The following is a 21,412-nucleotide window of genomic DNA, read 5'->3' as shown; positions in this document are numbered from 1 at the left end:
ATCCAGTTCACACTGGAGACAGTGGTGGTCCCTCACCAGGTGACACCTAGTGCAGTGGGTGGGACTTCTAGTGCCGAGACTACCTATTTCTGATGCTGAAAAAGCAGCTGCGCAGCCCGGAGGACCATTCACAGGGACCGAAATGGTGCCCATGCAGCCCCTAGGCACCTGCACAGGCCCAAGGAGTGGCTGTGCAGGCTGAAATGGCGCCCACACAGTCCCTGGAATGCCTGCAAGAGCACAAGGAGTGCATGTGCAGGCCCAAGGAGTGCCTACGGGGGGCAGGGACCAACTGGGTGTCACCCCCCTGCACCCTCCCCCAGTGACGCTATTGACTGGAGATGTGTGTATCTCCAGAAAACTAAGCTGCAACTTATTTTTCCCTGCAGGTCTTGTTTCCTTCCAGGACCAGCACATATCACAAATATTGCAGTAAAATAATCTCCACCTAAAGCTTTGAGTGTGTTTGAATATAATATTTAAGCTTAATTCGCTAAAACAGATAACACTATTTAAAGCCTGGAATATTGTCTAGAAAAACTGCCCAGAAAATTTTCCAATTCTACCTTTTCCAGAAAACCCACATCACTGCAAGGCTAATTTGTGCTGTCTTTGGTCCCTATTCCTAATATTATATATGTTTTTAACAGAATTGTGTACCATACATGGATCCCAGGGATGAAGATTTTATGAGATAGATTCTAATACAGCTCTGCCACCTAGAAGAGAACACTGATTAAGAATGGAAGAGTGAGGATAATTTCAGTTTGTTCTCATATTGGCTAAGGATTATATATTTTCTGCATGCACGCCAATATGGTCTGTTATCACTTTCTTTTATAAGACCCACTTGCTTGTCACTGAACCAATTAATACCAATAGAATTGTTCACTTTGTGATATTAATAATATGAACTGCTGATACCTGAAAGCACTATATACAGAAACAAAAACAAAAAAAGTTTGGCTGCCACCCTATAATCATAATAAACAGTCTAAATAAAGAATCTACAAAGCATATTCTAAAACAGAAGTAGAGAAAAAGAAAGAATCCCAAGCTGGTCAACAGGAAAAAAAGTGGGTGGGTAGGTGGGTGGGTGGGGGCACATGGCTTTAAAGCAAGAAATGTTAAACAATAAACTCTAAATTCTGCCAAAAAGTATTGCATTAATATAGCAAAAGTATATGGGTACATTTATTTGGCAATTTAAATGTTTTGGGTGTAGAATAAAAAGTACATGTCACCTTTCTACTCAAATATTATCACACTTCCTCTGCAGGTTTTATGCAAATATTGTGTTAGAATACAGTAGATCTTCTTCAAGTCTTTTGTTGCCTTTACATATCTTTAGATTAAGAATTGGTTCTTAATCTAAAACAATGTCTCTAAAAAGTTAAGCCATCAGTTATCCCTAATGGACGATTTAAAATCAAGCTAAGATCAAAGGCAGTTGTTGTGCAAAATGTCTTCCAAGGAAAGAGAAACACAGCAAGGGACTACAGCACAAAAGTAATCTCTAAAACCTGCCTCTCCTGTGTCAGTGAAGCCCAATTGTTTTGTGCTGTTTTCCAAAGCACAAACAAGGGCAAAAACTTTGTCAGATTTTTAAAACAACAACAACCTGTTTCATACGAAAAGGTACACCACCCTAAAAAGAATGGCAATAAGAGGATATGAGCAAAGAAAAACATTAACTGTTGCCTATACTTTATAATTGTGGTCTGGTTTCAAGCACACACAAATAAAGCGCTCAACAAGGTTAAATGTTCCTATGCCTTTATTATTCCTTGTTTTCTTAGCACTAAATCACTGCAGGTCCTAGAACTCTTGACTAAAGCAAAATATTATAGATTACTCTTAGAGGCTCATATCATAGTTCTGAATAAAATCAGTATGAAGTTTAAAGGAACTGAAAAGACAGCCATGAGTCAATTATAACACTAACTCCTTCTGAACTCCCCATTTCCTTAAACTAAAACACTACACAGGTTATAAAATCAGAACAACAAAAAAAAGTCTTAGACACTTCTATCTTTTTGCACTTTAATCCTTAAGCAGCTAGTATATTGTAAAATATCTGAAAATAATTACCAAAATACTTAACCTACCTCTCTGATAGGTTATGGGATCATGCTGAAGTATTTCTCTAGCTTTGCAAACTCTAAAAGGAGAAACAAGGTCTTTTAAACAGATCTAGTCCCAAAACTGACTGTAATTACAGAACTTCTTTTCTCTTCCTTCTTCACATCTTATTAACTTAGTACTGAGCTTCTCTGAATATCAGCAGGATTTTTCCAAAGTGAGAAGAACTATCTCCTCCCCACACCTACCCAGAAATGAAGAACCTTTGTTGCATTCCTCCATGATTGTCATTCCAATATTATTTCCCCCTTCTTCTGTATATAACTGGAACCTATCTGATGTTTAATCTACGAAGTATAAGTGACCTATACTGCTGTCACAAATGTCAGATGTTGCATTCTCTCTTCAGATTTGCTTTCAGTTCAACTTCTCCTTTTCCTTGAAAGAAAACACAGTACTAAAAGAGAAAACTCACCTCTTCAGTTTATACTCTTTGAAATTAACCAGAAAACCAAAACACATACACACAGAGATGGTGAAGAGAGAAAACAACAGCTCAAATGTTCACACAACTTTAACCAATATGAGTCATCGCCACAAGAAATGAAAGCAATTCCCCCCAGAGGCTGTAAAGTTCCTATCAATTTTAATTCTCTAGCTGGCAGACTCTGATGTCATTCATCTCTTTGTACTACTCTAAACCACTGAGAGATCATGCACCTCCAATCTGGCTGCTGTAAACTACAAGATGCTTTAGGTGTTTCTGTTAAAATGACAAAAAGTAAACATAAGCCCTAAATTTCTTTTACTACTGAGGAAAAACACTGCAGAAAATTGCAAGAAACATGTTTGAGGGAGCTCAACATATATAGTTACAGATAGTCATCTTGAATCCTTTGTTGGAAGAAAGGTGGGGTATAAATGAAACAACATAATAAAGCAAATAGAATTCACTTGTAAATAAGAAACAAACACTCTTTATCAACACCTATCTGCTTTTTCACACATGGGGACAATTGATGAATTTAGTTGCTTAGGTTCAGTGATTAGACACTGGACATAAAGGTAGCATCTAGATTGGGGTGGAACAAGAGGCTGAGATGAAGTGCAGCACTGAGAGTCGTCTATTCCCAGAAAAAATAAAGCACTATGTACACAATCCTGCCAAATGTAGTCAAGAGTTGTAAGACCCAACAGAGCAGGGGAAGTCTCCAAAAAATCAGGCTGTTGCCCAATTACAGAAATATAACTCCATTAAGCCTGTGAGCTTAAGCTGATCAATTAAATTTGCTTAAATCTGCATAGATTTTAAGGGGGAAACATTCCCCCCCCCCCTGTGCTTCTAAATTATGCTTTTCAGCACATGCCATTTTAGAGGAGACATTCTTCCTCCTCTCTCACATAGCAGAATGTGTCCCCTAAGATGGTGCTAACAAGTCATGGTACTTTACTTATAACTGTTATGGGTTTGACACATTGACAATGTGATCTCAGTCTTCCACTGAATTACTTAGTTACAGACAGCTGTCTAAGGACAGCTTTGGATAGCCAAAAAGAAAAAGAAAAAGAAAAAGTCAGAAAGCATACACAAATTCTAGTGTACCATAGTGGTCTTGTAGCTACAGCGCTATATAAATAAAGCATAATAATAATAATAATAATAATAATAATAGCAGCAAGATGTTTCAAAGTGTTGTTTAAATAAGCAGGAAGCAATCACTTGAGCATCACTGTAGCTAAACAATCCTAAATTCTTTTCGATTAGCATGTCTAAACATGCTTCACCATCCCTTATCTCTTAATATCCTTCAGTTACCTCTCCCCATTGATTATGAACTATTTTTTCATTTACTACAAACTCCAAAAATCAGTACATCAACTTTCCCAACATTTTGTGCAAATTAGCATGGACCAGTGATAGCAGCTATCATAGCATTGTTTACCCTTGCAAACTAATTTGGCAAGGACCAGAACTTCAGAAAGAATTCTGCACCCACTGTGAAGCCGCAACCAGTAAATTGAGCCTGTGGCCACCCAGACACAGAACACAAAAATAAGTAAACAAACAAACAAACAAACTCATGCCAATGTTAGTCACACTCGGGGAACTTTAAAACTTCTCCTCCTCCCATCTATAGAACACTATAATTAGTAGAATACACACTAAAATCAACATTGCCAATACTTAGTACAAAAAGGGAAGTTGGATTTTTAAAAAATCCTCTATGTATATTATTTACATTGTTTACTACAATAACAATGTAAACCTGATTTAGCTTTTGAAAACAATCTCATAGCCTTGTATGGTAATTTTTAATGTGCAAAATGTTCTAATCAGCATCTCCTTAAAGGTAGATCAATGATATTCCCTTTTACAGGTAAGGCACTGGGATGGAAAGAATAGTATTTGTCCTTGTCCAAGGTCAAAGTATACAAAGGACTTCTCCACCCAAACCTAAACTAACCAGACTGGTTAGTCATGTAGGAGCCCTCTAGAACAGGGTCATCAATGTCACATAGGGCAGATGTTTCTAAAAATACTTTTGCTCTAAACAATGTCATCATGAGCTTTAAAGAAGACCCTCATGATTTCTCACCAATTAGGTCTGGCAATATTGATATATACATATAGTTTTGGGTTGGGGTTTTTTTTGCATCTGATTTAAAAACATTGAAGGAGTTAAGCAAGATCTCTTCGTTACAAATTTCAACAAGCACTTCCAGAGAAATGCACTGTTCAGAGATTCTTATGACACAACCGAAGTACATGACTGAGCAGTGAGTGGCAGCAAAAATAAATTAAAATTAAAAATCCTATTGCAAGCCAGCTTTGTGGGAAGTGCAGTATTGCAGGGCAGGCAGAAACCAACGCTCTCACCTCTTGGGGAGTTCATTTTCACACTGTGGAGGTGGCTTTCCTGAGCTCTGGTAAAAGCTTTTCAGGAAAGATGGGGCAGAGAAGGAAGAAGGGAGACTGGATGGTGCAGATGAATCACTCTCACTGTAAGTACGTCGGGGAATTGTCGGCCTGACAGCAGGCAATAAGAGAAAATGGAGCAAATAAATTTCAGTACAACATTTTTCAAAAAAATTCCCGGACTCTCACCCATACTCACCATATCAGGGGCTGAGCTCCACTATAATTAGGTTTATCAACAAAACAGTGTTTGAATTAGCTTCATTACATATCACAGCATTGTCAGGTGATGCATTAAAGTGAAAGGCATACATCTGAAAAAAGCCAAACTGGTGCATCATGAGCCTAGCTTCATTGCTATTGAGCAGGACTCTAGTAACTAAGAGGAACCACCCTGGATTTGTCAGACCTCTTCCCTAGATTTCAATCATTCATTCCATTTTGAAAAGTCACAAGCCCTGTGATATACTGAGATCTAAGGGGAAGTCAAGCCAACAACATTCTGTTGGCCAAACTAGGCAGTACTAAACCTTGGGCTGGGACTGAAACCATCCGGCTTGCATCTAACTCGCCCGTCTTCTTCTGAAGATTCATTTGTTAGAATGAATCTATCTGACATCACATCATTCTGAAGCAAGTTGGGCATTACAACACAATATGAAAATGCAAGGGAGAGTTTAATGCACAGTTGTCATTTTTGGCAGCAACCTCCATAAAAAATACCTCCCGTATTAAAACTTCACCATCTTTGAGTGTCTACTCTTTAAATGCCAAAGGTTCTGGATGGCTGCTAGCCACTGGGACATTAAGCAATTTTAAATTTGTTGTTTTTATTAAAGTGTTACAATCCACAGTCATATTTATTGTTGTTGTGTGCCTTCAAGCCATTTCTGACTTATGGTAACGCTAAGATGACCCTATCGCAGGATTTTCTTGCCATTTTTCTTCAGAGAGGGCTTGCCATTCCCATCTTCTGAGGCTGACAAAGTGTGACTTGCCTAAGGTCACCCAGTGGGTTTCATGGCTCAGTGAGGATTCAAACAGTTATGCCAAAATATTGAAGGCATTTATACACTGGATATTGGAAAAATATTCAAACCAGCAGGGGACAGGAGAACAGACATTAAAACAGTTTCAAGGTCTGCAGCCAAATACTTCTCAGTTGGAAATTTCTGAGTCTACACACGTGCACAAAAACAACTCATGATCAAGCTGTTGTAGAGCTGCTTGTTTGACCAGAAAACTTGCTGACAAAGCAAGACTGTAACACTGCAGTAATGGGCAAATAAATGCTGTCAGCAAGCCTAACACAATTATTGTTCAAGTTTCCTTTTTCACTGCACCATGATGATTAGAGTTTGAAAAAAACAAAATTAAATTTATCTGCAAAATGCAAGGTCACTACTCTGTCAAGCAATGGATTTTGCTCCCCCTACCAACCCCTTTAAAAGGAATTTTGCTGTAGAGAAGCCAGGGATGCAGAACCTATAGTCTTCCAGATGTTGTAGGACAAAACTGCCATCAGCACTGGCCAAAGTGTCCAATTAATGTTAAGAGTCCAACAACATTGGGAGAAAAGAGGTTCTTCTCCCCTGTCCCAAGCTATACCGATACAGATTGGGGTAAAATTACTGAGATAGTACCCCCTCTTATCAAACAGGCTTACTACTTGGGACAATCTGCTGTGAGTAGATTGGACTACACAGTGCTGAACATACTGAACTTTAAATGGAGCTATAACAGCAGCACAATGGCACACAAGTTGGGAACCTGAAGCAAGGGGCTTGAACTGCTTCCACCACACCACCTTCATGGTTGGTTATAGGCACAGGTACAAACAGTATTTGGTGTTGGAGACCAACTCAAGGAAAGGCATGTGTAGTTCTACAGCACGGAAATCACCCATAAAACATCTGGTGGTGCTGTTATCACCAATTTTGTAGTAGACCGATATATAGATTTTTAATACATTGTCATATCATACATTTGAACAGAAAAAGAAAAGCAGCAAGATTGATTAAACTCTTGGAAATGCCCATTTCTTCTACCCTGGAAAAAAGGCAGAAAGTGCTCTAACCTAGAAATTTTCTGATATAGCTTTCTAAGTCTTTCCTACTAATCATCCCATCTTGGATAATATAAGTAATGGATCAGTACAGAAGGGAACACAGTTCAGCAGAGAGTCCTTCATAAGTATGTTATAAATCATGGAATTTATGCAGCCAGCCTCTGCAGTGGTGCTTAGAGGATTCCCCGTGTATACCCAACACTTGCCAAATCCCACACTAGGTACAACATATTTCTAAAGATTTGAACGGAAGTAAATAGATTCTCGGATTTCAAGTCCTATGGTACTATTCTTATTCTAGTTACTTCAAACTACCAGGTTTCCAGTTGCAAGGGCATTTATCTTGCAATCCTTTAATGCTCACAAATAAGATCAATGGGGTTCAATGGGACTTGATCCCTATTAATTATCAATAGGATTTTGTGCTCAAGAACACAAATTTAACAGCCACTTCACAATAAAATTCAATACCTATAGGCACTATAAGTTGGTCTAAGAATACCAAGGATTTACCTACTATCACACACGCCTTGGTAAGTCATCTACTCCCATGTTACCCCATGATGTCACATCATCTGCAAAAGTATAGTTAATGGGAATGCAGTGCATGCCTTTCTTGGCCATAACATCCAAACTACATTATTATTCTTCCCATTGACGTTTAAACATCTGAAGATTGGCATTTTTCAGTGCATTTTCAATACTAGTTACAATGTATTTTCCAAACATAGATCCCCCATGCTGAGTGAGTGTGGTAATGAAAGGGGTACCATGGTCAAGTTTTGTTCCTAGATTTGTGTGGGTTAAGATCCTCATTGCATATCATTTGGTTTTTGATACATTTGTTTATTGTACTGATAATTTCAATGCCACTAACAGTCACTTATGAGATGGAAAACATAAATTTTAAGAAAAGCAATATGAAGCCACTGCATTACAAATTATTAAACAATAGAGAAGGAAATGGACCTTTACCACAATAAAGCAGAATCAGACTCAGGTCCATTAAAAACAGTATACACATCTCTTTTTGAAAAGAAAGAAACTTACTTTATAAAAGCACTGAATGCCACTTAAGGTTATTTTTTAAGTACTCACAAATTAATGGGCCCAATTGCTTCTCTTTTTCTCACATCCATTTGTCAGGTTTGGACAAAAGAACCTCTGAACAAAATGGACTCAAAAGACCAATTCTTTACATCCAAACAGCATCTATACTAACAGGACCTAATTGCTTTGTAAACTGTAATGGAACCTATCATTATTATACATACCCAGTATCTGGAGGGGGGGGAACCTTGGCAATAATTCTGAAACTGTTCTTGACCTTCCAGGCTTATGTGCCACATTCAAGGAAAAATCGGAAAACCGAGAACAACCACCCAAGTTCACCCAATTATTATGCAAAGAACTACCACAATATTACTTGACTCAGAGCTCACCTGCTATGCTCCACAGAATTCTGTCTCAGGAGAGGAGACTTGACACTTTGGGACCTCCCATTTTGGAAACTAATCCTCTTCTTTGAGCTGGAGGGTGGATGGCTGAATGTGTGCGCCCGCCTTCGGAACTGGGGTGAATCGGAATCCTCTTCAGGGAATGGCTGCCAAACTGATGATATGGGAGAAGCAGGGGGCGTCGTAGGAGGAGACTCCCCAGAGGAGCAGTCCTAAAAGCAGACAGTCAAAGACAGGAATGAGGCTCTCTGTCCAATCTGCCCCATAAGGTTTAAGCATGTCAGAGTGATCCGGTAATTAATGACGGAAGAAGCCAAAGCCGCTCCTTCTTCAAGAAAAAGAAACCAGGCTATTGTATGCTAATGATGAACTATGCCAAACATCCTTTGTCATGGGAAGTGCCATGTCCTCTCACAGGCAATAAAGCAAGAAACCCCAAGAGCACTAAAAAGAGTCTAAATGTTACTAGACAAACATCTGGGGTAGGGGAGGAGGAAAGGAGAGGGTAGAAAATCAAGCCCCAGGCCTGGGTTCCAATCCAAATTGGCTTGTGCACTAATTTCCTTAACATATCATGTGCAGGGTTTCCTGTCCTGTCAAAGCAGTATCCTGGAAAAAAAACAGCTCTATTATTAAAAAAGCTACATTGGGAGCAACAGGAAAATTAGAAGCCACAGGAATTGTTCCACATCCACATCTTTCAGGGGGAAGGTAATCCCAAGTGTTTGTGTAGCTGGGAATTTCAAACAGGAAATAAATGGAAAGTGAACAACAAACTCTTTTGGAATGCTGTACAGGCAAGCTAACTGCAAAGAATGATAGATCTAAAGTGTCATGGCTTTAGAGATAGCATGTGAATTGGCATAAACAAAGGCTTTTGTGGAAGGTTTTGGCTCTGTTTCCCCCAAATGACTTCTCTTTCAAACTGGCAAGAAGTTAATTAGTTTGTGCCTACAAAGCAAGCAGATTTTCTAAGATACCTTTCTCTTAAACATCCTCCTGTTTTATTCTGAGGACACAAAAACAGGTTAAAATTGTCTTTCTCTTTTAATGTATTTTAAAGCAGCCTTGCCAGATATATTTACTATTATAATCCAAGCCCATACACACAAGCCTACTAATCTGCTCACAAACAGTTGTCTCTATTTTTTCTTAAGCCACCAAATTGTCACATATCTTTAGCAATCACAATTTATGCAAATTTAATAGCCTGGCAATAACTCTTACTTGCCAAAGGATTAAAAAGCAAGTGGCTACCTATAAGCCACTGCTTGAAAATCATTTACAAAATATAAAGAAGGAATGCCATAAGTAGCCATTACTAGAAAGGAATGAAATTGAGATGGAGGTGATGGAGGTAGAGGTAAAGATAAATATGTGTGTATGTGCATGTGTGTGTATAACACATGAAAAAGAAAATAAGAAAATTCAGTCTTATATTCAACATGTTTTTATCCCATTTTTACCTTAAAAACACGTCACCTACTTTGTCAGAAGTGAGGTTGTTGCATCTTTCAAAACTGTCCATGCTCCCCAGACGGCCACGCATTCTGTTAGCTCCCTACAGAATATAAAAGACACTCTATTACACCCCATTTTCCATTTCTCTAATTTAACATAGCAGAATTCAAAGATACAGCCGTGTTAGTCTGTAGAATCAGTATGTGGAGAGATGTTGTAGCACCTTGAGATTAAATGAAATGAAGAAGTTGGCAGCATGAGCTTTTGTAGACTTCAGTCTACTTCCTCAGATGAAGTAGAATGAAGTCTACGAAAGCTCATGCTGCCAACTTCTTTCTTTCACTTAATCTCTAAGGTGCTACAAGATCTCTCCACATACTTAACATACAATAAATATGCTCTGAGTCATAAAAGGAGGGATATCAAAATAGAATCCACAAAAGGACTAAAACTGGGACTGGATCACTGGCAGTCTGCAAACTATAGGTCCACTAAAACATATTACCTCTCTGTATATCTGTCTGAATCAGGTGCTTTCCTATCGTGTGGTTCCTTGGGAAAATTAGCACTATTTTTTAAAGCGTGACTCACAGTGCCTGAAATGTTTTGAAGGGCTTTCAAGGTTAAAAATCCATATAGAGCTGAGTGTCGAAGCCTATGCCGCTTCCATGAGCAAGGAACTGGCCAACTATGGCATTTTTAAAAATTACATTTAAAACAGATTAGCCATGAAATGACACCTGGCTTGAAAACTGCAATACTGCACAACTTGCATCTCTTCTCTTCAACATGTTTGCTGTATTCATGTGTCAATAAAGGTAATAGTCTTGGTTCCCAAAATCAGCTAGCAAAAATGGAAGGAAATGCTGTACCTATACCCTACTACGCTTCTGCAAATCTGCTCTAGAAGGTTGTGAAACCTTCCAGAACAGTATGGCTTGGAATAGGATGGGAGGCTGCAAAGGGAAAACAGCAAGAAGCTTCTCTCTTTGGCAAAATGAGAGCCCCTGGTGGATCAAAAAGGCACTTCTGTTTGCTGAAGGATAATTCACAATCTGCTCTAAATTTTAGTCTGAACTTTAATCCAAGATGTTGAACCTTTCCAACTAATGGTAACCCTAAGGCAAACCTGATATGAGGTTTTCTTGACAAGATGCCTTTGTCTTCCTCTGAGTCTGCGAGAGTGTGACTTACCCAAGGTTACCCAGAAGGTTTTGTGGCAAAGCAGGATTCTGAATTCTGGTTTCCAGAGTTGCAGTCCAGTGCTCAAACCAGTATACCAACCTACCTCCAAATATAGCCAGAACTTTGGATAGCTCCAGAATAAATTTATCATCCTATTGACACAGGAGCCACCATGCTCCATTGGGAGCAACTAACCATCCATCCATAATTACCTTTCTTTCTTCAACACTTGGATGTCCATTTTATTATATTTTCATCGCAGAAAATGTTCCGTCAGAGAAATACAGGCTTAGACATGATTACCATAAACCAACAAGATTTTCGTTTCTTTCAAGGTATCTGAACATTTGTACTCTATGTACTAAAGCACTGTTGAACAGAATTCTTGAAAGCGAAACTACTATTTATCAGCAGACAAGAAACAACAAGAGAAACAAATGGAAGTATTTTAATAGGCTCAGAGTTTTGCTTCAGGGAAGCATCAAGGTTTCCTTTCAATGTTAAAAGAAAATGTGCTTACTGTTCATATTACATTTTTAAGCTACCAAAAAATTGAGTCTGGCGTGCTTTGAAAACAAGAGGCATATGTTGCTCTTGGGTTGAATACAGGTTATATTTATTCAGTTAACTAAAAACCATTTTTTTTTTCTTCCATCCCTCCTCTCTCCCTCCATCAGATACAGAACAGTGTTTTGGCTTATTCAAGTTGCAGTGAAGCAACATCAATATGAAGAAACACAAGTGTGGGGAGCCTTAGCATTTTCTTTTTTAATTTATTTTAGATAAAATAAATTAAAATATGTCTATGAGCATATACTATACTATAAGATTCTGGGGAATCTTAATAATGCAGGAATGCTGGAATCTATGTTTTAGGTACCAGTCGTGATGAGGTCAGGGCCAAACTGAGATCTCTTCTATGACCATGGGTCTTACCAGGCCCCTATTCTGGAGGAAAGGAAGAGGGAGGCATTTATTATGTTTGCATTGAATTTGCAATGTGCAAACCAAAACAGATGTCCTTCAGTATTTGCATTCCCTCCCCCGAACATCGCAATAAAATTCCCAAATCAGAACATGGATATAAACATGTATATGTATTACTGGAAAAATGTACAGAAATGCATTATATTATGGGGAAGACTCACAAAAATATGTGTATAAGGAGAAATTGTACACAAAAATAGATACAGATCTTCATGTGGGCTTTACAAAATCTCACAAACTAATGTAGAAATGAGGAAAAGTGAACCTGAAGCAGACAAAAACCAAAACCAAAACCAACAGATTGTGTAATATCCCTGAACAGTCTTGCTACAAATTCAAGTTCATAAGATGGTCCCATAAAATGGACAGAAAATTGCTGGCCAAAATATGGGCCAGTTTCTACCAAGTTGATCAGAGAAGCACTAAGAATGGGTTAATACAATATTACTGATAACTACTGCTACTGAGCAATCAATCTTACCCTTGAGAAGATGTTTTCAAGAGAACTGGTCAAGGATTTCTTGGCCTTGTTTTTCAGAATGTCAAGTTTGAATCTGCCACCACTGGCTGCATTTTCTGGAACTGTGTTGTTGGTAGTATTCTGCTAAAATAAATCCAAGTCTTGTTATCCAACAACCAACTGAAAGGATCCAAAACATACTAGTGTCCCTGTCACCCATATCTATATAAAGAACAAAAGGAGAAAGAGATCTACTTTTTTCACGTTACCTTTTGAAACACATGGCTGCTGTTTTTAAATGGTAAAGTATGGTATCAAATTATTGAGGTGCTTTAATACATCACTTAGGCTTTTTCACAGTAAAAGAAATTTGGACAATTCATGAGTGGAGGGAGTAGCCTTTTCTCTAGACTGGAGGGGGCCTGTTTGTGCTATTAGCAAATTGTCAAATATCACACATGTCAGAGATATATTCCTTCATGCACAACGTATCTAGTTGGAACCTGAGAAACTGAGTTGTAAGTCCCTAACTTAAGATTTGCTTCTAACAGGATCTCCCAAGATTTGTTCTTGTTAACTGTTATCAAGTCAATTTCAACTTACAGTGACCCTATGAATGGGAGATCTCCAAGTTACACTGTCATTAACAGCCTGGCTCTGGTTTTGCAGACTCAGGGCTGTGGCTTCCTTGACTGACTCTATCCATCTGGAATGTGGTCTTCCTCTTTTCCTCCTGCCTCCTACCTTACCAAGCATTTTTTTTCCTAGTGAATTATGTCTTCTCATGATATGGCCAAAGTACAGCAGTCTCATTTTAGTCATTTTGCTTTCTAGGGAGAATGCAGGCTTGATTTGCTCTAGGACCTATTGATTTAGGGTTTTTAACAAGCCACGGTATGTATAGAACTGTCCTCCATCACCATATTTTGATTTTCTCCCTGTCAGCTTTCTGCACTGACTAGCTTTCACAACCATACAAAGAAATGGGAAATATTATGGCATGGACAATCCAAACTTTAGGATTCAAAGATATACTTTTATACATCAGGACCTTATTTAATACCTTCCCAGCTGTCCTGGACCTTTTCTGATTTCTTGACTGCAGTCTATATTCTGATTAATGACTGAGTCAAAGTATGGAAAATCTTGAACTATTTCAATGTCTTCATTATTTACTTTAAAATTATATAAATAATTTGTGGTCATTATTTTTGTTTTCTTTATGTTCATTTGTAAACCTGCCTTTCCGCTTTCTTCATTGACTTTTTAAAGTAATCATTCCAAGTCTTTGCTATATTCTGCTAGAAGTATGGTGTCATCTGCGTATCTTAAACTGTTGGTGTTTCTTCTTCCAGTTTCTATGCCTCCTTCCTCTGAGCCTAATCCTGCTTTATGTATGATATGTTCAGCATACAAGTTAAGCAGATAGGGTGATAAAATGCAGTGTTCCCTGACCCCCATGTCAGTTGGAAACCATTCCATTTCTCTGCATTCTGTCCTAATACTAATCTCTTGTCCTAAATACAGGATACACTTCAGGGCAAATAAATGTCCCAATTAAATGTCACAAGATAGCCTTACACAATTGACTATCTCAATATTCACCATTAACCTCTGTCAATTAGAAGAATAATGTCGGTCTTACATTTGCTATAATACTGTTGAAACACTTGAGTTCTATATGTAACCATCCTCAAGGTTTGTATGCAATAATCATTAATACTCTTTAGAAAATTAATCATGAATACTATTATTATATTTAACCAAATACATTTTAAAATGAAGCAAAACAAAATGTTTATACAGGTACATTCAAATGACATTTCGGTCCTCAAACATCTTTAATGTTGTACTCAAATTGCTACTACCATTGACTGAATTAGAACTAATGACATTCCATGGATTTTATCAACTCTTGAATACAGGTACAATGCTGGAGAAACTGTTCACATGCCAGTACCAACTCTGCTGTGAACTAAGTATTTTAACAAGCTAGACCACAGTGTCACGTTTCCCTGTGTAAGCTGTAAGAACTGTTTTTTTGGGGGTTTAAGCAAGAGTACATCAGAATTCAGAGAATCCATATTCTTCTTGGTTATCCCACCAATATGGTCAGCTCTCAGTAGAGACCCGACCCGACTGGCACCTCCTTACATATTCTAAGATGGAATTGTGATTTTAAGTTAGACCTAGTAAACAATATTTTAATTTTTACTTAGAATCAATTTTACTTTTTTGATATGCTATGTTTTCCTGTACTTTTGACACGGTGTTGTTTTTTTATTGAAGTTTTTAAGTAAACAACTGCCTTTATAACTAGTGAAACAAAAGGAGGCTTATAAATGAGTAAAATGTCAGGATTCAGCTCCATATATTTCAGTTGAAACTTTCAACTAGCTAAGCATGTTTAGAATGGCAATATCAGGATATTAAACATGGAAAGAAAAACCCATCTGAAGCATTTTAGCTTCTTTTGGTCCAATATGTGTTTCAGTCTTACTACATAACACAGAACAAAAAATTTACCACTGGTGCCTCTCCAATATGCACATGTGTCTTTTGTTTAGCTTCGCATAGTTGTCGCAAATGAAGAATCACAAGCTCATTTTCTTCCTGGTCACTAATGGGTTTCATTTTCTGTAAAGTAAGAAATAAGAAAGATTTTTTGACATCTTCTCTGTTCAGTTTGGGTATGTATATGGCAAGAGATAATTCACACTTTCTTTAATGAGGTCTCAAGGTGAATTTATTGCACCACATTTTAAAAACAGCCACAGGAGTATGTGTTTGCAAATGGTAGTGTGGCAAATTATTTAGATTTGGAGGTAGTGCAGTAACAGAGTGGGATCCTAACTATAGATAGATACAGTGCTTTTGATTCTTGGTGTCTCCCACCACTAGTTACTGGATCCTGAAGCGCAAATGCTAACAAGGCTTAGTTTATTACCTGAACACGCTCAAAGATGTCAGCTTGTTCATTGTCAGTGAGAGATGACAGATGTCTCTGAATCACAAGCTTAGCTCTTGGTGGATAAAGCCCTTAAAAAAAGGGGAGAAGCAGGCACTGTCCAGACAAGTTACATTCATTTGACAAACTATCCTTTCATCTACTTTGCACAGAGCTGTAGAACACCATAGATAAAACCTGACTTTAACAATGGATAGGCAGCTTATAGCCCATTAAATCATGACAGAACATCAAGAAACCCACATCTCTAGGTTTTTTTGTTTTTGTTTTAACTTTCAAGCTCTATAAACCAATCTTTTTTAGTTTGTATCTTTTTTTCTACGTAAATAGATCATGTAGTAAAATAAAAAGACATTTTAAACAAGCAAATGGGTGAATATAAATACAATCCTCATATATAATGCAACTGTCTGTCTTTCTCTCGATGTACATAAATTTGAAGTAAGTTAAACTTGCTTGCTGCAAAAATAAATAAACTCATCCACCTGCTCAGCACACACACATCATGACTGACTAAAGGATGCAAAAGAGGCATTAGAAGAACTGCTACAGCTCCAAACTCATGTTTTTTAATTGTTCCCACCAATGTCAGTACATTTCCTGCAGAGGCAGGATTGCATGCTTCTGTGAGACAAGAAGCTATGGTGATGTCAGAAGTCCTGTTGGCAGGGTCTCCCATTTCGCATAGGCTTTTGCTGCAGAACCACACTAAATGTGTCAAACAGCTATTGGGCAGCAGCAATACTGGTGTGTGTGTGTGTGTGTGTGTGTGTGTGTGTGTGTGTGTGTGTGACACTGGCAGAGGATTTCTAAAGAGACAATGGCAGTGGCATCATAGGTAGAATTTGTTAGTACTGCACAAGAGGCACAGTAAACTCCTTTTGAATGCCTTTTACCATGAAAACCCTATGATGAGACAATCCAAAATGAAACAAGAGATAATTTCAGAAGATGAAAACCCCAGATCTAATGGCACTCAACAAGTACAACAGAGGACATCTACAAGTAGCACTGTGGCTAATGGTGCAACTGGACTCAAGTTTAAAGGGCATTCATGTGTTGACGTGCTCAGGGGTGAAAGGGAAGTTTTGATGCTGCACAACACATACTATAGGAAAACATGAGAAGAATGAATCAGGGAAAGCTAGACATAGTGAAACAAAAAAATGGAACATTGTCGTACTTTGTAAGAGCAAGCTGAAGTGGATAGAAATGGGACATTTTGAATCATATAATTACAGTGTTTTACTGAGAAAATGAAAATCTAAGAAGAAATGGGGCGGCATTAATAGTGAGGAGAGATGTGCTAAAAGCAGTTGAAGTCTGGCCAAATTGTATCAATCAGGGAAAACCCATCAATACAACCATAATCCAAGTTTATGCTACAACTGCAGAAGCAGAAGAAGAAACTGAAAAATTTTATGCTGGAGTCCAGAAGAAACTGATCACACACCAAAACAGAACTTTTTGTTAATCATAGGCGAATGGAATGCCAAAGGAAGAAGCAAAGCAGATGAAAAGTTTATAAGAAAATATGACCTAGGATCAAGAAATAAAGCAGGAGAGCTACTGACTGGATTTTACAAGGTCAACAGTTTGTTCATTGCAAACACATCCTACAAGCAACCATAGAGGCAAGTGTATACAAACTTTAGACCTCCAGGGATTTTGGACTTCAACACTCAGAAGCCCCTGCCAACTTGGTCAGCAGTTCTCTCCAACCACCTCTCTCTCTGCATTAACAAGGCCCCTGTATAAAATAAGATGGTGTAGTATTTTCAAGCTACAAAGAGGTGGTTAGAGCAACTTGGATTTTGGGGTGCCCATCAGTGTGGAGGCCATCACTACTGCCAAGGTCACTCTAGTCTTCCCGAATACTATTGCCCACACATTACATGACCAAGCAGAAATAAAAACTCTGGTCTTTCAGAGTTCAACACTGAAGCCACTACACCATGCTGGCTGTCAGAACATTAACAAAAATACTGCATATACTCGTCTATAAGTCTAAAAATGTACGCCCAAAAATTGACCCCAAAATCCCAGGTACTGTACATTTATTTACAGGTCACTATGGTCATGTGATAGCAGTTCTTTCAGATTTCCCCATGCATTTTCTTTCTCTCTTGAGCCAAGCAGAAAGAGTCCTGGGGGACTGATTGATATTGTTGTTTAAGAATCATGCACCTGGCTGAAACGAAAGTCGAAACGATGAAGCAAAAAGCCTCAATGAGAGTCTCTATTGCCATATGCACACATACACACACTGAAGGAGGCACCAAGTTTTACCCTTAACCTATCTCTGGGTTATGGCAAAATCCATAATTTTGGCCACCAAACCTGATCTCGACTTATGAAGTCAACTTACAGTTGAGTATATATGGTAATGACCACACATGATTTACATAACCATGATGAAGACATGGAAATAATTTAAGATTTTCCATACTTTGGCTCAGAATGGACACTGTAGTCAAGAAAGCAGAAGACTAATACTTGGAAGGACAGCTATGAAAGAACTAGACAAAATCCTGAAGTGTAAAGTTTTGTCATTAATACTAAAGTTTGGATGGTCCATGACATTGTATTTCCAATTTCTATGTATGGTTGTGAAAGCTGGACAGTGAAGGAAGATAGGAAGAAAATCAACTTGTTTGAAATGTGATGCTGGAGAAGAGTTCTACTGATACCATGGAGTGCTAAAAAAGACAAATCAATGGGCTCTACAGCAAATCAAGCTTGAACTTTCTCTAGAAGCCAAGATGACTAATCTGAGTCTGATATACTTTGGACACATCATGAGAAGACATGACTCACTAGAAAAGATAATATTCTTTGGTAAGGTAGAAGGCAGTAGGAAAAGAGGAAGACTGAATTCCAGATGGATAGATTCAGTTAAGGAAGCTACAGTCCTGAATTTGCAAGACCTGAACAGGGTGGTTGCTGACAGAGTGACTTGGAGGTCCCTCATTCATAGGGACAAATAGGTTAAAGTCAACCTGATGGCAGTTAACATCAACAAATGGAGCACTTGCATCTACTATGGTTATTGGATATATTAAGATCTCATTTTCTGGCTTTTCAACAAGACAGCCTATCTTGGATAATGTATCCCCAGTTTTAACTGGCCAAGTGCTAAGTCCTACAAAGAGGTAAAACCACAGACTACGTGGTACTGCAAAACTACATGTGTGTATGTGTTTGTTTGTTTAAATTATGCAAGGCCTACGTGACCTAGTTGTTTCAATTACATGTCCATATTGTTAGTTTTGAAATGCTCAAATGTGAACTGCACTTTGTTGTGATGTAGGAACCTAGCCTTACTCTATCTATGTTATTTCAGTCTCTGGTACCAAATTTTCTAAAGAAGGAATGCTCAGGAACACATCTACTCTGTTAACTGAGGTATACCTGTACAATCTCTTCCTTTGCCAAAAGACAAAAAAGGTGCTGGAGAAAAGAGTGGTACAGTAGTTTTGTTTTTCCTTTAAGATTTTTTTTTAGATTGTAAGCCTGAGGGCAGGGAAATGTCTAATTAACAATTTGTAAGCCACTCTGATAGCCTTTTGGCTGGAGAGCACAGTATGTATGTATGTATGTATGTATAAATAAATAAATAAATATTATTACTATTATTATATCATCTCCATGTGAAACTGGAAAGAAGAAAAAGACTTACCAAGCTTTGCCTCTCTGCCCACCAGAGGGAGCCAACAGCCAAATATGCCCTCTTTTGATAAACACTGACAACTACAGAGAATGTTGCAACCCTGAAATTTATGAATTTTTATAGGATACAGTGGTACCTCGGGATACGAAATACCCAGGTTACGAAATTTTCGGGATACGAAAAAATCCCATAGGGAATCATTGTTCCGGGTTACGAATGTTTTTTCGGGTTACGAAAAAACTTTTGGTGCTTTTTTCGGCTTTTTCGCACGGAATCGCGGCTTTTCCCCATTAGCGCCTATGGCAATTCGGCTTACGAAGGCTTTTCGGGTTACGAAAGCGGCCGCGGAACGAATTAATTTCGTAACCCGAGGCACCACTGTACTGGCTTGTTGTGTTTCTATACTATACTGGCTTTTTGCATTATCTTTTTCTTCATACAACTTGTACTGCTGTGTGTTGCAAATGACTATAAGCATGGGCTCTTCTTGCCTTTACTGCTTTCCTAGTTACTAAGAAGCGGATTATCTGACTGTGGCACGCTGTTTTACACATCACACTAGAATATTTGTATGAATAAAAATATGGTAATACATTTAATTAAAATAATAATGATGCTCTGTCTACCAGCAGCACTATTAGCATCACAGGCAGAGAGACACTCCAGTTCAAGCAAAACACATTGCCCTAATGCAGCTGTTGTTTGGGCTTCTGATACAGATGGCTTTTAAAAAAGAAATCAGAATTATCCTCCATGGTTTCTCTTAAAAAAAACAACACTGATTTTTAATTTAGAATGTTGTTAAGAAAATGTTAACTCAACTTACTGAACGATTATAAAATACAGTGGCCCCTTGTCAACCACTGGGGTTTGGGTCCAGGACCTTCATGGATACCAAAATCCGTGGTTGCTCAGGTCCCATTAAATGCAACAGGGCATAATAAATGCAATGGGGCATAGTAAAATGGTGTCCCTTATATAAAATGGCAATATCAGGGTTTGCTATTTGGAATTTATACTTATTTTGAATATTTTCAAGCCGTGGATGCTTGAATCCATAGATAAAGAATCCGTGGATACAAAAGGGCCACTATATACATGTATTGATCTAATATTATGAGAAAGTATCACCACTCTTCAGCCCTGGATAATATGATTAGTGATAGTAGTGCCTAATTCAGGTTCTAAAATGTATTCTGTAATGTACATGAGGTGAGGAGTATACTAACTCTGCCCTCTTCTGTGGTCATTCCCCCCACATAGAGTGTGATGATCACCTGGTGAAAGACTCCTCTACATCTAGAAGCTCTCCATGCAGTCAGGAATGTATGTCTTCTAATCATGCAGGAAGTAGAGTTTCTCCTCTTCTGTCATGGCCTACACATGCAAAGAGATGGAGGGGAAGGGCCTAATCCACTCCCCTTTCAGTATGTTTACTTTACCTCAATTGCAAAAAGCCTGAAGAGGTATTAGGAATGGTCAAGACTACCAAGTGGAACCTCCATGTTTGCAGGAAGCAAACCTCTGAACACAATGTGGTGGAACAGAAAGGTAAAAGAGGTTGCCTCATTGGTTTATCTAAAGGCTTTTTTAAAAAAGCCCTCTGGGCAATGCCTTGACTAGCTGGACTTGGGTTGGACCCTGCATAAAGGTGACTGAGAGCCAGTGTGATGCAGCAGTCTGAGCATTAGATTGATTTCAGACAAGAGTTCAAATCTCTCCTCCACCATGAGAACCCACTGGGTGACTTTGGACAAGGCACACTCTCTCAACCACAGAGAAAAGCACTAGCAAACCACCTCTGAACAAATCTTGCTAACAAACCCCCATGATAGGTTCACCTTAGAGATTGACAGAAGTCAGAAACAACTTGAAGGCACATGATACACACTTAAAGGTGAAGAAAGACCCTCTCTTTCTGGAATCTGGCAGATATCTTAACAGAAACACAGCCAAGGGGAGGGCTTCTGTAATTCCAAAAGACTGAGGATGGGCTTCTAGGCACTGAATCAAAATGCATATACTGTAACTGCAAGATTTCACACTTTAATAGTTCTAATAAAAGCTGAAGAAGCTGCATTCCTTCTACAGTTATGGTATATACAAGGTAATTATGAATGTTCAAAAGAATTTACATCCATGTGTACACAAAACAGA

General features: G+C 38.3%; 1 protein-coding gene across 9 annotated transcripts in view; it reads right to left on the bottom strand.

Moving 5' to 3' along the window:
- Nucleotides 1–21,412, bottom strand: part of TBC1D4 (TBC1 domain family member 4) — a 105,221-nt gene that overhangs the window by 28,018 nt on the left and 55,791 nt on the right. For 2 of the 9 annotated variants that reach the window (XM_042456754.1, XM_042456755.1), the window contains exons 6-11: nucleotides 15,565–15,656; nucleotides 15,144–15,254; nucleotides 12,639–12,761; nucleotides 10,011–10,085; nucleotides 8,510–8,736; nucleotides 4,961–5,110 (exon numbers count right to left, since the gene is read on the bottom strand). In XM_042456754.1, the coding sequence (XP_042312688.1) occupies nucleotides 4,961–5,110; nucleotides 8,510–8,736; nucleotides 10,011–10,085; nucleotides 12,639–12,761; nucleotides 15,144–15,254; nucleotides 15,565–15,656 (778 nt within the window). Of the gene's footprint in view, nucleotides 1–2,330; nucleotides 2,515–4,960; nucleotides 5,111–8,509; nucleotides 8,737–10,010; nucleotides 10,086–12,638; nucleotides 12,762–15,143; nucleotides 15,255–15,564; nucleotides 15,657–21,412 lie in introns of those variants that run through there. The other 7 variants (XM_042456756.1, XM_042456764.1, XM_042456757.1 and 4 more) reach the window with 5 other exon arrangements.

Source organism: Sceloporus undulatus, chromosome 3 (genome assembly GCF_019175285.1).
Source record: "Sceloporus undulatus isolate JIND9_A2432 ecotype Alabama chromosome 3, SceUnd_v1.1, whole genome shotgun sequence".
Taxonomy (NCBI): Eukaryota; Metazoa; Chordata; class Lepidosauria; order Squamata; family Phrynosomatidae; genus Sceloporus; species Sceloporus undulatus.
This window is presented reverse-complemented; position numbering and strand designations above follow the sequence as displayed.